Genomic DNA, 17,602 nt, shown 5'->3' with positions numbered 1-17,602 from the left:
TTAGGAGATAAATTAACATGTAGGCCTCAGTTTTGTTTGTCTAATTTACTTGGAAAAGGTAACTCACATTCAAATAGAGAGAAGAAAGTATTAATGAGAGAAAAGAGTTTAAACCATGATCTCTAGGAATTCTTATTTACCACTATACTTTGGACATTGTCAATATAAAAAAGGCACCTGCACATTGTGTTTTCTTGCTTTAAACTCTTTTATTTGAATTAATTATGTGCATTAATGCACTGGACCACAAGGTCAGTTTGAACCACAAGGTTGATGGTTCAAACCCACCAGATGCTTCTCAGAAAACCCATACAATGTAGCTCTGAGTGGAACTGACTCAACAGCACTTACCACAGTATCAAATACTGGACTGCAAACCATATGGTTGGCAGTTCAAATCCAAAGCTGCTTCTTAGAAACCCTATACAGGATATTGTGTTAGAACCAACTCAATGGCATGCCTCTGCCATTTTGAATTGTCTACCCATTTCCTTTCCACACCTTTTATATAGCAACATGAGTTATGATTACTTTTACTATTTTTAATTTATAGAAAAAAGTTATAATACAATTCTTAATTTTTAAGAGAACATTAAAGCAAAGATTTAATTTTTACTTATGGATACTATGTACAAGGTGCTTTTATCTTGGTGAGTGCTTTAACAAAATCAAAAACAAAAAAAACCTGCTGAGAGGTTGACATGGCCATAATCTTTAAGGACGCAGACAGCCATATTTCTCCCCCCCAAAAAAGAGCTGATAATTCAAATCATCTATTTTTTGATTAGCAACCAAGTGCTTTAACCACTGAGCAACCAGATCTCTATCAAGTATTTTAAGTAATCCCATAATTCTTATTAGTTAAATAATTACATAAAGTAGCTATCCCATAATGCTTATTAGCTGAAATAAGAATTATTGGATTACTTAAAGTAGCTTAAAATTTTTACTCTGAAGTCCTGTGTGGTGCTGTAGGCTAAAGCACTGGACCACAGATCAGTTTGAATCGCAAGTTCACATTTACTATCCATTCCTTAGAATTACTATGCAGGGTCACTATTAATCGGAACCAACTCAACAACACTTAACAATAACATATTTTACCCATGAGGAAAATGAACCTTAGAAAAGTTAAGGGGTTACCAAAGATCACACACCTAATAATGGTTAAAGCTGTTGTTTGAGCCTACGTCTATCTGGTTATATATACAATAACATTTCTATATAGCTACAATATAATGTTTGATGGTAAAACTATCACTGGTGATATTATATCTGTTTGACAAAGTAGCTTAGGCCCAGTTCCTACATAGACACTAACATTCTTAACACTATCAGATAGTGTGAGATACTAGGGAAAGTGAAGGACACTAAATAGAAAAGGACAGAATTCTAAGAAATCAGTCACTATAGAAGAAAAAATTTTTTAAAGCATTGCCTAAAGTTATTCCTAAACTTGAGTTTTTCTGTTTTAGAGATTAACCTTGTATATTTTATATTCATTTGCTTCATTGGTGTGGAATCAACATGCCTTTTCTCATTGTCATATAAAATAGAAAAGTTAAGGCCAGAAAATTGTATTTTTCACTATTAGAATTTAAATATATTCTTAATAAAATACTATGGCAAATTTGTAAATTCTAAATGTTCAGAAAATTCTGCAATTAGTTTAGAGGGCAACATTTACTTTTATCCACTGAAACTGAAGTGACCTATGTGATCTAATCTCTTTAGTGCGTCTTTTCAATGGCACAGCAAACAATAAAGGTTTGGTACAGTTCAGAATTCAGAATGTGTGGTATAAAGCTTGTGCTGAGAACTGGACCACCCAAATTTCAAATGATGTTTGTCAACTTCTGGGGCTAGGGTAAGTAATTCTTCTGTTTTTAGAGATTATCTCCTGTTTTTTATTAATATCAACTTGGATTTATTAAGAAATTTAAAATTAATAAAAGTATAAATTTAGAAAATACACATGAAAGGAAGAAAAAATACTGAGTAACCTTATTTTTTAAAAAAAATGCCAGTGTTAAAAACATTTTTAACTATTATAAAACTCTAAATATATATAATTATATAAATGTTTGATTGTTGTTGTTGTTGTTAAGTGCCATCGAGTCGGGTCCGACCCATAGCGACCCTGTACGGGGTTTCCGATGGTGTAAATCTTTACGGGAGTAGAAAGCCTCATCTTTCTCCCGCGGAGCGGCTGGTAGTTTCAAACCGCTGACCTTAAGGTTCGCAGCCCGATTCGTAACCACTACGCTACCAAATGTTTGATTAGACATTATATTATGTCCTGCTTCTTGACCAACTTGTATATGAGGATCTAAGAAGCCCTGATGTAGTGGATTAAGCACTGGGCTACTAATGAAAAGTATAGCAATTTGAATCCACCAATTTTTCTCTAGGGAGAAAGAGTAAGGTTTCTCCTCCCATTAAGATTTACAGCCTCAGAAACCCTATCCAGTGTTGTTATGAGTCAGAATCAACTCATGGAAGTATTATTATTTTTTGGTTTTGGGGGATTGGTTTATAAATGAATTTTTATCATACCAGTATTATTTTTTCTGCAGATAACCTTTGATAAACCACAGCAAAGTTGCATGATATTCACAAGTTGTCCCAGATGACTAAACAGTCAGGAGGCCATTAGTAAGAAAAGGAGCCAATCACTCAATGTGACTCCTCCAAGAATATCACAAGTTTCTTATCTGAGGTGGAATATACAATGTTGTTGTTTTAGTTGTCATGAGTCAGTTCAGACTTGTAGCAATCCTGTGTACAACAGAATGAACCACAGCCTGGTCCTCTGCCATCCTCACATTTTTGTTATGCTTGAGACCATTGCTGATGCCACTGTACCGATCCATCTAGTTGGGAGTCTTTTATGTTGACCCACTGCTTTATCAAGCTAATATTCTTCTCCAGGAATTGGTGGCTCCTGATAATATGCCTGCAGTATAAGACATAAAGTCTAGACATCCTTGTTTCCAAGGAGCATTCTGGGTATATCTCTTCCAATACGAACTTGTTCTTCTGGCAGTCCATGGTACCTTTCACATTCTTCTCCAATACCATAACTGAAATGCATCAGTTCTTTTACAGTATTCTTTATTCATTGTCCAACTTTCACATGCATAAGGGGCTATTGGAAATACTATGGCTTGATTCAGTCACACTTTAACACTCAAGCTGGTGTCTTTACTCCTGAACATTTTAAAGAGGTCTTGTGCAGCCAGTTTTTCTAGTGCAATACTCACCTGATATCTTAACTGCTGCTTCCATGAGTGTTGACTGTGGATCCAAGCAAAATGAAGTCTTTGATAACTTCAAGCTTTTCTATATTTATCGTGCTGTTATTTATAGGTTCAGTTGTGAGAATTTTTGTTTTCTTTATACTGAGGTGCAATAGAAACTGAGGGATGTGGTCTTTTACCTTCATTAGTTAGTATTTTAAGTCCTCTTTGCTTTTAGCAAGCAAGTTTGTATCATCTGCACATCACAGATTGTTAATGAGTATTACTCCAATTATGATGGTATTCTCTTCTTCACATAATCCAGTTTCTCAGATTATTTGCTCTGCATACAAATGGAATACATACATGAAAGAATACAATCCTGATGCACATCTTTTCTGATTCTAAGCTATTCAGTGTCCCTTGTTCTATTCTAACGACTGCTTCTTGATCTAAGTACAGGTTCCTCATGAGAAAAATCAAGTTTTCTGGATTACCTATTTTTTGTAATGTTATCCATAGGTTATTATGATCCACACAGTCGAAAGGCTTTTCATAGTTAACAAAGCACAAGTAAACAACCTCCTGGTATTCTCTACTTTCAGCCAAGATCCATCTGAAATCAGCAATGACATCCCTAGTTACAAGTTCTCTTCCTGTTAATATAGTGTCGCAGCTGAGTTGAAATTATTATCAGAAAAAAAAATTACTTGCATGTGAAATTAATAATATTGTTCTATGATTTTCACATTTGTTGGGTCACCTTTCTTTTGTATGGGCACAAATATGAATCTCTTCCAATCAGTTGGCCAAGTGGCTGTCTTTCAAATTTCTTGAACTAGATGAGTGAGTGACTCCATTGCTGCATCAATGTGTTGAAAGATTTCAATTTGTATTCCATCCATTCCTGGAGCCTTTTTCTTTGCCAATGCCTTTCATTTATATTGGACTTCTTCTTTCAATACCATTGGATCTTGATCATATGCTATCTGTTGAACAGGTTGAACATAGAACATTTCTTTTTGATACAGTGATTCTACATATACCTCCCATCTTCTTTTGATGGTTTCTGCATCATTCAATATTTTGCCCATAGAATCCTTCAACATTTCAAGTTGAGGCTTGAACTTTTTTACTAGTTCTTTCAGCTTGAGAAATGCTGACTATATCCATCCCTTTTGGTTTTCTAACTCCAGGCCTTTGCATTTTCATTACAATACTTGACTTTTTCTTCTCAAGCTGCCTTTTGAAAATTTCTGCTCAACTCTTTGACTTCATAATTTTTTTTCATTCACTTTAACATCTCCACACTGGAGACTAAGTTTCAGAGTCTCTTCTGGCCTCCATTTTGGGCTTTTATTTCTTTCTGTATTTTTTAATGACCTTTTGCTTTATTCCTGTATGGTGTTCTTAATGTCATATCACACCTCATCTGGTCTTTGATCATTAGTGCCTAATGTATCAAATCTGTTCTACAGATGATTGCTAAATTCAGGTGGGATGTACTTAAGATCATATGATGAGACAACAGTCGGCCCCTGACTTTTTTTGACTGATGATATTGATCTTTTTAATTGTCTCTTCCCATAGCTGTAGTTCAATCTGGTTCCTGTGTATTCCATCTGGTGAGTTCCACATGTACAATTGCCTTTTATGTTGTTGGAAAAAAGATATTTGCAATGAATAACTCATTGGTTTTACAAAATTCTATCATGCAATCTCAGTATCATTTCTATCACCGAGGCCATATTTTCCAACTACTGAACCTTATCTTTGTTTTCAGTCTTCTTGTTCCAATCACCAGTAATGATCACAACATCTTGTTTGTTTGTGTGTTTTGTTTTGTTGATGAATTTCACACTGAAGAAATTGGCAGAATTCTTCAATTTCATCATCATTGACTTTAGTGGTTGATGAGTAAATTTGAATAATAGTGATATTAACTGCTTTCCTTTTGGGCACATGGGTATTATCCTATCACAGACAGCATTATATTTAGAGATAGATCTTAAGGTGTTCATTTTAATGATGAATGTGACACCATTACCCTTCAATTGGTCATTCCCAGCATAGTAAACCATGTGATTGTCAGATTCAAAATGACCAATACCATTCTGTGTTGGCTCACTAATTGCTAGGATATTCATCTTTTTACATTCTTTTTCATTTTTGACAACTTTCAACTTTCCTAAACTTAAAATTGTGCATTCCGCGTTCTGATTATTAATGAATATTTATAGTTGTTTAAACTCATGTTGAGATTAAATTCAAATAAGTTCCTGAAAAATTAGCTCCATTTATGTCATCATGATCAACACTACTATGAGGAGGCAGCTCTACCCCAGTCATATTTTAAGTGCCATCCAACCTGAGAGGTTCATCTTCTGGCATATCTAAAACTATTCATAATATTTTTATTTTCAGACACCATATCTGACAGTTTTCTGCTGCTATTTATAAGGTTTTCAGTAGCTAAACATTCAGAAGTAGTCTGCCTCTCCTTTTCCCTTGCCTGGTGGGAACATAGATTAACAGATGGAAAATAGTTTTTATTATTTACAACATCATACAGCAGACAATCAAACCCTCATTGGAAATGGAAAACTTCTACACATGTCCTATTATGCAACATAGAGGAGACAAGGAATCTGAAGGCACAGTTACAGTATGCACTAGTCCTTTCTGGCTTCTGGAAGGTATTCTAGTGAATATAGAGAACTTTTCCACACATACATCCACCTGGCATCCTGAATGAGGGTAGTATCAAAATGAGATTACCTTCTGCTGGCCCCCATGGTGGCCTGGTTGACACTTATGCTACACTTAATTCCACAAGGTACCTTGGTTGAGGGCTTTATACTCCCAAGATCACGTGACTAGTTCTGTATGACCTTCTGCTCAAATCTCAGTGCTATTTCCCAGCCTGCCTGACTACCATAGGAGAGAGGGGCTCAGAAAAATCTGGGATAGTTTCTCTTTAGCCCTGCTGAGGTTTAGATAAACCATCATGGGGTGGTTTGTTCCTGAAGCCTAAAGATGCTAGCAAGAGCAGGAACAGGAATATTTGGCCCTCAGTCTTGTCCAAAAGACTGCATACTTACATCTCAGAAGTTTTAAAAATGATATATTAAATCTGATGGCTTTTTCATTATAAATCTGACAAATCACAAGGTCAAGGAGCCATTGTAACATAATGGTTATGTGTTGGGCTGCTAACTGCAGGTAAGCAATGGTAATCTACCTGTCACTCTACATGAGAAATATGAAGCTTATACTCCCACAAAGATTTACAAACTCAGAAACCCTATGCAGAGTTGCTATGAGTCAGATCCAAGTTGGTGGCAAGTAATCACCACCATCAATCACAATGTCACTTCAGATATTATTTTTTTGACATATTGTTAATTCTTTAGGAAAAGTTGTGAAAAATGGGTAATTATGTGATAGGATAAGCAAAATTTAAAGACTTTACCAATAAGATATTGTTGGGAAATACAAGTGGCAATTCCAGGGTAATAAGTCACCAAAAATATGCTATTTTTTCCATTCTAATGTAACCAGTCCTGGTGTGGCGCTGTGGGTTAGTGCGCCAGACCACAAAGCTGTTTGAACTGCAAGGTTGGCAGTTCAAGCTCACCAGCCACTCCTCGGAAACCTTATATAGGGTTGCTATGGGTTGGAACCCACCTGACTGCACTCAACAACAACAACAATGTAACAATATGTTTCTTTAATTATACTAATATTCTATATTCAGTTTTTACATTCCCAACAATTCTAAAAGTAATAAGTTGATAAATGGGATGTTGTGACTGTTATGTTGGTAAGTGTTGTTGAGTCGATTCTGACCCACAGCAACCCTGCATAGGGTTTCCAAGGAGGAACTGGAGAGCTTAACCAACCAATCTTGCAATTCATATCGACTTTGCAGTGTAGCACATCAGCCCACGGCACTACATCAAGACTCAAATAAGAAGTAGTATTAGTAATAATTTACTTCTTTTAAATTGTAAAATATTTCTGTTGTAATTCACCACTCTAATTCTCAGGTATTTATGAATTTGTGCAGTTGGAGATTCTCAACCACACTGAGTTACATGTAGCTATTTTACCATTTATAATACTATATAATCAGTTTGCTTATCAATATCTTATATTAAATTATAAGGTCTACTTTACCTATCATTGCATTACTAAAATGTAGAATACTCCCTGTTCCAATAAAATAAGTGCTAAATAAATATTTGTTGAAGCACTCAATTATTCATTATATGAGTATATATGTATATATAGATACAGAGACACAGTTATACCTTGCTTTCTAAATATATGCCAGAAGTTTTCCAATTATAAATTATTATTATTCATTTTCTGTCATGAATTGCCAAATGATTTTTTAACTAATTCTAAACAATTATATAAAACTACAAAGGAAATTCACTTAAGAATACATTCATATATTCCCTTTGTATTTTGTCCTTGTCTCATCTATTTTAATTCATCAAAAGCAAAGTCACTTGATTAATTTCCACATAATGATACTTTTTTTTAATGCCCAAGTAACTGTTCTTAACATACACATCTTCAAAATTTGTTTCAAAGTTATATTCATGAAACCCCAAATATATTTTCCAATAGAAGTATTGTTATATGTAATGATTATATCTCTAAACTAGCTTATAGAAGTATTTAGCATCAATTAGCCAGAGAATTATCACAAATGTATTATCATCTATTAGTACTTGTCTGTCAGTTTGTCATACTGTGGTGGCTTGTGCATTGCTGGGATTCTGCAAGGTATGCCATAGATATTTTAAATACAAGAAGGGCCACCCATGGTGGACAGTTTCAGATGATCTTCCAGACAAAGACAGATTAGGAAGAAGGAGAGACAAACTACTTCCAAATATTTAGTCACTGAAAACTGTATGAATAGCAGAGAAACACTGTCAGATATAGTGCAGGAAAATGTGCCCCTCAGGTTGGAAAGCACTCAAAATGCGACTGGGGAAGAGCTTCATCCTCAAAGTAGAGTTGACAGTGATGACGTGAAGGAAGTAAAGCCCGTGGGAGTAAGCCCTCAGGATGTTCACTTATGAGGAACTACTCAAAATGAAGAGAAATGGTTGTAAACATTCATTAATAACCAGAACATGGAATGTACTAGTATGACTCTAGGAAAATTGGAGATTGTCAAAAATGAAATGGAATGCATAAACATCAAAATCTTAGGCATTAGTGATCTGAAATGGACTGGTATTGGCCATTTTGAATCTGACAACCACATAGTTTACTATACCAGAAATGACAAATTGAAGAGGAATGGTGTTGCATTCATCATCAAAAAGAACATATCAAGATTGGTCAAAAGGTACAAAGCTGTCTGTGATGAGATAATTAATATCCATGTGCCTACAGGGAAGCCCAGTTAATACCACTATGATTCAAATTTATGCACCAACCATATCCAAAGTCAGTGAGTATGAAATAGAAAAATTCTACCAATTTCTTCAATCTGAAATTGGTCAAGCATGCAATCAAGATGTATTGTTCATTACTGGTCATTGGAATGAAAGGTTGGACACAAAGAGGAAGGTTAAGTAGTTGACAAATATGGCTTTGCTATTAGAAATGGGAGATCACATGATAGAATTGTACAAAACCAATGATTTGTTCATTTCAAATACCTGTTTTAAACAGCATAAGATATGACTATACACATGGACCTCACCAGATGGAATACACAAAAATCAAATTGACTACATGTGCTGAAAGAGATGATGGAAAAGCTCCATATCATCAGTCAAAACAAGGCCAGGGGCAGATTGTGAAACAAAGGATCAATCGTTCATATGCAAATTCAGACGGAAGCTAAAGAAAATGAAAACATGTCCACGAGAGTCAAAATATGACCTTGAATAAATCCCACTTGAATTTAGAGATCATCTGAAGAACAGATGTGATACATTAAACACTAAACACAGAAGAGTTGCAGGATGACATCAATAATATCATACATGAAGAAAACAAAAAGTCATAAAGCAGACAAGAAAGAAGGAAAAGATCAAAATGGATGTCAGAAGAGACACTGAAACTTTCTCTGCAGTGTAGAAATGCTAACACAAATGGAAGAAATGAGAAGGCACAACAGGAAATTTCAAAAGTCAGCTCAAGAAGGCAAAGTCAAATATTACAACAAAATGTGCAATGATCTGGAGTCAAAAAACCAAAAGCGAAGAACATGCTCAGCATTTCTCAAGATGGGGGAACTGAAGAAAAATTCAAGCCTCAAGTTTCATTATTGAAGGATTCTCAGGGCAAATTATTGAATGATGTAGAAAGCATCAAAACAGATGGAAGAAATACACAGTCACTGTACCAAAAGGAAATGGTTGATGTTCAACGATTTCAAGAGGTGTAGCATATGATCAAGAGCCAATGATCCTGAAGGAAGAAGTCCAAGATGCATTGAAGGAATTGACAAAGAACAAGGCACCAGGAATTGATGGAATAAAAATTGAAATCTTTCAAGAAAGTGAGGCGGCACTGGAGGCACTCATTCATCTATGCCAAGAAATTTGGAAGATAACTATCTGGCCAACTGATTAGAAGGTATCTGTATTTATGCCCATTCCAAAGAAAGGTGACCCAATGGAATATGGAAATCATCAGACAATATCTTTGATATCCCATGTGAGTAAAGTTTTACTAAATGTAATATAGAAATGGCTGCAAGCATACATTGACAGAGAACTTCCAGAGTTTGAAGCCAGATTCAGAAGAGGATGTGGAATGGGGTATATGATGTCTGATGGATCTTGGCTGAAAGTAGAGAATATCAGAAAGATGTTTACCTGTGCTTTATTAACTAAGCAAAGGCTTTTAATTGTGTGGGTCATGACAAACTATGGACAATATTGTAAAATGTGAGTATTCGGGAACACTTAATTGTGCTCATAAGGAATCTGTACACAGATCAAAACGCAGTTGTTTGAACAGATCACGGGAAAGCTGAATGGTTTAAAATTAGGAAAGGTGTGCGATAGGGTTGCATTCTTTCACCATACATAGTCAACATGTATGCTGAGCAAATAATCCGAGAAGCTGGATTATATAAAGAAAAACGTGGCATCAGGATTAGAGGAAGACTCATTAACAACCTGCAATTTGCAGATAATACAACCTTTATTGCTGAAAGTGAAGAGGACTTAAAATACCTACTGATGAAGATCAAAAAGCGCAGCCTTTGGTATGGATTTCATCTCAATGTAAAGAAAACAAAAATCTTCACCACTAGACCAATAATCAAACATTCTTATCAATGGAGGAAAGATTGAAGCTGTTGATGGCTTTATTCTTCTTGTATCGTCCATCAACACTCATGGAAACAGCAATCAAGAAATCAAACGACATATTGCATTAGGAAAATCTGCTGCACAGGACTGTTTTAAAGTATTGAAGAACAAAGGTGTTCCTGACCCAATCCATGGTATTTTCAATAACCTCATATACAAGTGAAAGCTGGACACTGAATAAGGAAGCTTATAGAAGAATTGATGCATTTGAGTTATCGTGTTGGAAGAATATTGAAAGTACCATGGGCTGCCAAAAGAACAAACAAATCTGTGTTGGAAAAAAGTGCATCTAGAGTGCTCCTTGGAGGCCAGAATATCCAAACTTCATCTCTCATACTTCAGACATATTGTCAGGAGGGACCAATCGCTGGAGAAGGATGTCACGTTTGGTAAAGTAGAGGATCAGAGAAAAAGAGGAAGACCCACAGCAAGATGGATTGGCAAAGTGGCAGCATCAATGGGCTAAAGTGTGGAACAATTGTGAAGTTGGCCCAGGCCCAGGCAGTGTTTCTTTCTGTTGTACCCAGGGTCACTATGAGTTGGTACCAATTCAAACACACCTACCAACATCAGCAACATTGTCATCCAACCCTATTGGACAGAGAAGAATTGCTCCATAGGTTTTCTAAACTGTAAATCTATACAGACATTGTTGTTAAGAACTCAACACTTAACCAAAATCACTGCACTTTAGTGTTAATGCCACAACCATAATCTCTATTACCAAAGATGCTGTGTGGTCAAAGTGAGAATTCTCCAGCTAAAAATTGTAAAAGTCAAAGTCTTCAGGAAAGCAATTTTCATGAAAATCAAAAGGAGGAAGAAGATTTTATAATCTTTATGTAAATAGACGGGGTCCTGGCATGATACTGCTGGATAATTCCTGAAGTGCTAACTGCAAGGTCAAAATTTAACCCCCAGCCACTGCTCAGAAACCCTATGTTCTTGATGCTGTTATTGTTAAGTGCTGTCCAATCAGTTCAGATCTGTAGAGAACCTGTGTAGCATTTCCAAGGAGCAGCTGGTAAGCTTGAATCACTGACCTTGAGGTTCAAACTGACTTTTCACTATAGTGTATTCACCCACAACACCACACCAGGACTCCATACAGGATCAAAATAAGTCAGAACCAACTCAACCAACTTGATGGCTTTTAACAACAACAATATTTAAATAACTATAATAGATGTGTATGCATGAGTATATATATTTCTTCTTATTATACCTCCTAGCTTTTATTCTAGTAAAAACCCTTTCAACATGGATGTCTTGGAGACATTAAGAGTCTTGGAGGATAATGGGTTGTATAGGGAGTAACTGATGCACAGTCAATAAAACACTGAAACTGACAATTACTTGTTGTAACGTCAAGTAAAGCAATGTGTATGTGATATTGATTTCAGGTTCCTACTTTAAGGTTGATATTAGTTCAATAGTGAATTAACATATATGAGGTCTTAGGAAGTTCTTTGCTTCTACTACTGAAGTTGCCAGTGAGGCTGAGGGGCTGTTTTATAGATTCGGTAACTTAGTTTGTAAAGATTAGGCTAAAGAGATTGGTAATTTAACTTTGCTTCCACAATTGATAAATCCTTAATGCATTTCACTGTGTAAGGAGCTTTGTATTTCAACTCATTATCTTTCTAAGCACCACTGTATGATTAAAAACATACTCGTTTCCATTTTGGTTTGTGAATCTGCACTACTAAATAATTTCCTAGAGGATATATAGGATTAAGATGAATCATCTACCAAAATTAAAATGATCAACATTTCACTGACAATTTTTGAATGAATTTTAATGAAATATATTTGGTGATAGCATAGTGCTGATTTCTATAATTGCATGAAAGGATGTATTACAACAGGAACATATGTCTTTATTACCTTTTGATTGTTGCTAATATAAATATATTATTTTGATTATTCTCTGACCAGTAATTTAAGTATTAGCAGTAATATTGTAGCTGTTTTATGGATGAGTAAGACATGTTTTTACTTTAAATGTTTATGTGGTAGGGATAGACACATAAATAGATCATTATAATATAATGTAATAAATAAATGTGCTATGGGATAACCTAATTCAATTTGAGTATGTCAAGGAAGGCTTTCTTAAAAATGGTCTGAGCTGAGTAGATGACAGCCTATTCCACACAACTGTGTACTATTAATTTAAATGATTTTAATTTTTCTCTTCCCCATCCAGATTTTTTTACTCCCTAGTTCACTGACCTCATTTGCTATGAATCAGAATCCTTTCAACTGGAGACAGGGAAAAAGAAGTAAAATTTTCATTGTGTAAAGCAAGTAGTATATCCTACTGCCTTAGATACAATATTCTGGGTGAAGGTCAGACATTTGCTTTCTTCAGAAATGAGGCAGGTAATCTCTGCAAAGACTTTCATCATTGAGTCTGTGCTTATTAAATAGTTTCCATAGTGCTCTAGTAATTGGAAGAAAGTTATAGCCTTAATACAAATGGGTCTCGACTAGTGCATGGAACTGAAAGAAAACTTAGTGAGTTTAAAATAATGTTTGGTACAGTGGAAAGTAATTTAGGACTCAATTTATTAAAATGGCATTGTTGTTTCTAAAGATTATTTATGCATATAGAGTATAAAATGTAATTCCCCACAGATTCTAGTAAATCATATGAGACAGATTTCATCAGCCTTTGCTTTTTAAAATTAAGCATTTTGTTTCCTGTCATTTATAGCATGCATAAGTAAAAAGTGCTTTGAACAACATTTTCAAGTCTCTGATCAAAGTATGAAAGCAAATGTTTTATCCTGATCCAGGAATAAGTATTAAAGAAACTTAGAATAGTTATTTAAAAAAATACTACTTCCTAGGAAAAAATACTACCTTGTTTCTAACCCAATATATGAAGTACACAAGTAAATTTGCCTTGCCAATCCATTATAAAAACTAGTAGAAATCATCAGCTCTGTAAAATGGTACAACATTTAGAAAATATTACTGTGCTGTCTTAAAAATAAGACTAATTATCATATCCATCCTTAGCAGACAGCCTTTGAAGGGTTGGTGTTCAATTTTAACTCTAAGAATCTTTTTGAGTTCAAATATTAGAAATAGCATATTATGTTGATATCATTCTCAAACCTAAATAAGAAGTGGAATTGTTAAAAATATTTTCTCATTTCAGAAGTGTTTTGAAAATGTTGGTGGGAGGGGCTAATTTTAAAAAAATAAATAAAACTTACAAATACAGAGAGTTTAAATATTGATGTTACCATGTTAGTACCTTACAAATTCACATCTTCAGTTTTAGTGGTGGTGGTGGTGGTGGTTATGTGCCGTGGAGTCTGTTCCCACTCATAGCGACCCTACATAGGTTTTCTGAGGCTGTAAATCTTTATGGGAGCAGAAAGCCTTATCTTTAGAACGTGTGCTGTGAAGATCTAGTTTTAAAAATAGATGGACAAATAAACACGTAAGTTTTTTTGTCCATAGTCTCTATCAGTCTAATTATGTGATGAAAATCATCACTTAATGCAACCAAGACCACAGGAAACAAAAACAAATTATGGGAACTAGTTGAAAAAGAACATTACTCAAATATTTTTTGTATCTACTGACTTTTTGTGCTGTTTTGTTGTTAAATGTCATCAAGTCAGTTATGACTCATAGCAGGTCCTCTATATGTTTTCCAAGGAGTGTGGTGGGTTTTAACTACTAACCAGCGGTTAGTATTCCAGTGCTAACTTTTTATAGAAATGATCAAATAATAATTTCTGATATTTTTTGTGTTTAATTTCAGGTTTAGCACTAAAGGCACTTTTTATTTTATCCTTAGCTATGGAGTCCTGTGTGATGCTGTAGGATAAGCTCAGAACCACATTTATCCTACAAATCGGTGGTTCAAACTCACCAGCTGCTCCTCAGAAATGGTCGACTGGGTCACTATGAGTCAGAACCAATTCTATGGCACTTAACAATAACAAAAACAAAATGTTTCCAGAAATCAATAAGTTGAAGCTGTGCACAATATGTTGAAAAAAAATATATTGTGCATGATTTTATAGCCAAAGAGATCAACATTTACCTGAAATACAAGCTACAAATATGATGCATTTTCTATTTTAAATAAAAAAGTATTGACTTAAATATCCAAGGAATAAATAATAATGCTGTTATTAAATAATTCCAGGTCTAATCTATCAGCTGCTCCATAGGAGAAAGTGAGGCTTTCCATTCCTGTAACAATTTACAGGCTCAAAAACCCTATACAAGGTCATTATGAGTCAGAACTAACTAAAGGGTACATGACCAGAACTACCACAATCTTTAAGTGGGTTATTATTTAAAAGTTATTTTCCTTGTGTGTTACAGAAAAGGATTGTGTTGGGAAAAGTCATATTGTTGTTGTTAAGTACTCTTGAGCTGGTTCTGACTCATAGTGACCTTGTATAGGGTTTCTGAGGAGCAGCTGGTGAGGTTGTACCACCGAGACCCTCGAGCTTGTGGTTCAAACCAACCTTGCAGTCCAACACATTAACTGACAGCCCGACCCCAGGAAAAAGCACATGACAAGTGAAACAGGAAGGATAGTTAAATGTGCCTTTTGTTTGTATGTAAGGACCGTGAAAAAGTTCATGGAAAATGGAATTTTAAAATAATGGGATTTTTTCCAGGAACTTTCAGAAGCTCCTTTATAATCCTAAAGCTGAATCAACTGAATTCAAGCCTGGCTACACATTTGAATCAAGTAGTCTTGTTGTTAAGTGCCATCAAGTCTGTTCTGATAAATAGCATCCCTATATAGGGTTTCTGAGGAGTGGCTTGTGGGTTTGAAGTGCTAACATGATGGTTCAGTACTTATCCTGCATTGCCACACTAGGATTCCAAGTCTTAAGAAACTTGATATACACTGACACAATTCACAGAATTCACAGTATGTGATTTTAAGATCAAACCAATAGGAACAACAGCATTTGGGATCATTTATAATAATGTAAATTATGGAACCCTACCTCCAACTTATTGAATAAGAAAGTCCAGAGTGGGGCCTAGCAAACTCTTTTACACAGGGGTTCAAATTGGTTCCTTCAGGTTTAATCCCCTGTTGAGAATTTGCAATTTCTACTTCAGACATACTGAGTCAAAATCTACATTATTAACAAGATCCCCAGGTGATTCTGATCTGTAGATAAGAAATTTATTAATCTGTAGACTCAGATTCAGTATAGCTGGAATGGAAATGCAAATTATCACAGAAATGAATTGGTTTGAAGGTGTTTTCAACAATCTCCTCAGATGATTCTGAGGTGTGCTAGAGTTTGAGAGTCACTGTTCTAGTATTGTTGTTCGTAATCATTTTTTGGCAGTCAAGTTCATATTTTTAAATACATAAAATACTCATAATTACAAGGTTAAATTAATTAAGCTAAAATTATTTTTTTAAATATTACAAATAATATGATATAGTAATATGCAATTTTATTGAAGTATTAATGTTGTTGTTGTTGTTATGTGCCATGGAGTCGGTGCCGACTCATAGCGACCCTATACAGGGTTTCTGAGGCTGGAAATCTTTACGGGAGCAGAAAGCCTCATCTTTCTCCCACTGAACAGCTGGTGGTTTTAATAATAGCCATAATATAAATGATGAATGTGAATTATTTTGTAAATGCAATTAGTATATGATATGAAATATCTGTAGTATGCTTTAGTAACAAAAATTATGGTTATCTCCTGTTATTATAGCTATCTATATTTTAATTGACTGAAATGCTAAATTATAATCTAAGATGACTAGAAATTAAGATATAATTTTTTTTTATCCAACTACATATCCTATGTTATTGTGGGCTTCTAGGGACTTGCTGGAATCCTAGTACAGTGCTATAGGATAAGCAGTGGACTGCTAACTCCAAGATTGGTGGTCCAAACCCACTTAAAGCTCTTTAGAAACCTTATACAGATTTCTGTGATTTGGAACTAAATCAATTGCACTTAACAATAACAACAGGGGCTTGTTAGAACCATCCTAAGGCATTAATGACTTTGACTAAAGTGAAGTCCTGAGTCTTAGTAAAAGATCCATACAGGATTCTGATAGGGCAGTCCTCCCAGGAGTCTCAGTAAGAAGTAGGGAACTTAAACAAAACTTCTCTACTGTTCATTAGTTTGACTTTATCATATATTAAAACACAACAGAAAACAACGAAATGTAACAAAACTTTTTCCCCTCCCTAAAGGAACCAGACTTAAGTAGTCTATTGAGAATCATCTATAACTTAATCTAAGAATACCTTAGCTATTCTTTTTGACACTTGGATTATTTTGATTTCTCTAGAATATTATTTTCCTAATTTTGTTGTGCTGTTGTTAAGTGCCATCGAGTTAATTCCAACTCATATTGACCCTGTACTGTGTTTTCAAGGAGCAGTTGGTGGGTCTGAACTGCTGACGTTCAGATCCCACACCATGAGTCTGCTTCCCTAATAGGGTAGATACAGACAAAAATTGTTGCTGTTAAGTGCCGTGGAGTCGATTCTGACCCATAGTGACCTTGTACAGGGTTTCTGAAGAGCAGATGGTGAGCTTAAACTATTGCTGCAGTTCAAACTGATTTTGCAGGCCAGCACAAAAACCCACACCAGGCCTCCAAAAATAGTGTCTTAAAAGAGTGCAATTATTCTTAAGAGCCATAGAGTTGGTTCTGACTCATAGAAACTCTGTATAGGTTTTCTGAGTAGTGTCTGGTGAGTTTGAACCTCAGACCCTGCAGTTCAAACCTACCTTGAGGTTGAGTGCTTATGATAGGGTGTCACATTAAGACAATAATAAAAAACAAAAACAAAACAAAACAAAAAAAACTATCAAAACCTATGACTAGGTTTTCACTAACCACAGACTGGTAGTATTTAGAAAAACTCATTTTTTCATATCTTCCATGAAAAATTTAAAAGTATGTTATTGAAAAATGATTGACTCTTTTACGTAAGTATAACTTAATTTAAGAAGCTCTGATAGCATGGA

General features: G+C 35.0%; 1 protein-coding gene across 1 annotated transcript in view; it reads left to right on the top strand.

Moving 5' to 3' along the window:
- TMPRSS15 (transmembrane protease, serine 15) overlaps nucleotides 1–17,602 on the top strand; it is a 313,147-nt gene that overhangs the window by 226,344 nt on the left and 69,201 nt on the right. Inside the window, exon 18 of the mRNA XM_006873157.1 lies at nucleotides 1,735–1,867. Coding sequence (XP_006873219.1) covers nucleotides 1,735–1,867 — 133 coding nt within the window. The remainder of the gene's footprint in view (nucleotides 1–1,734; nucleotides 1,868–17,602) is intronic.

This window comes from Chrysochloris asiatica, unplaced genomic scaffold (assembly GCF_000296735.1).
Source record: "Chrysochloris asiatica unplaced genomic scaffold, ChrAsi1.0 scaffold00225, whole genome shotgun sequence".
NCBI lineage: Eukaryota > Metazoa > Chordata > Mammalia > Afrosoricida > Chrysochloridae > Chrysochloris > Chrysochloris asiatica.
The sequence above is the reverse complement of the archived record's forward strand: the minus strand, read 5'-3'. Positions and strand labels throughout refer to the sequence as shown.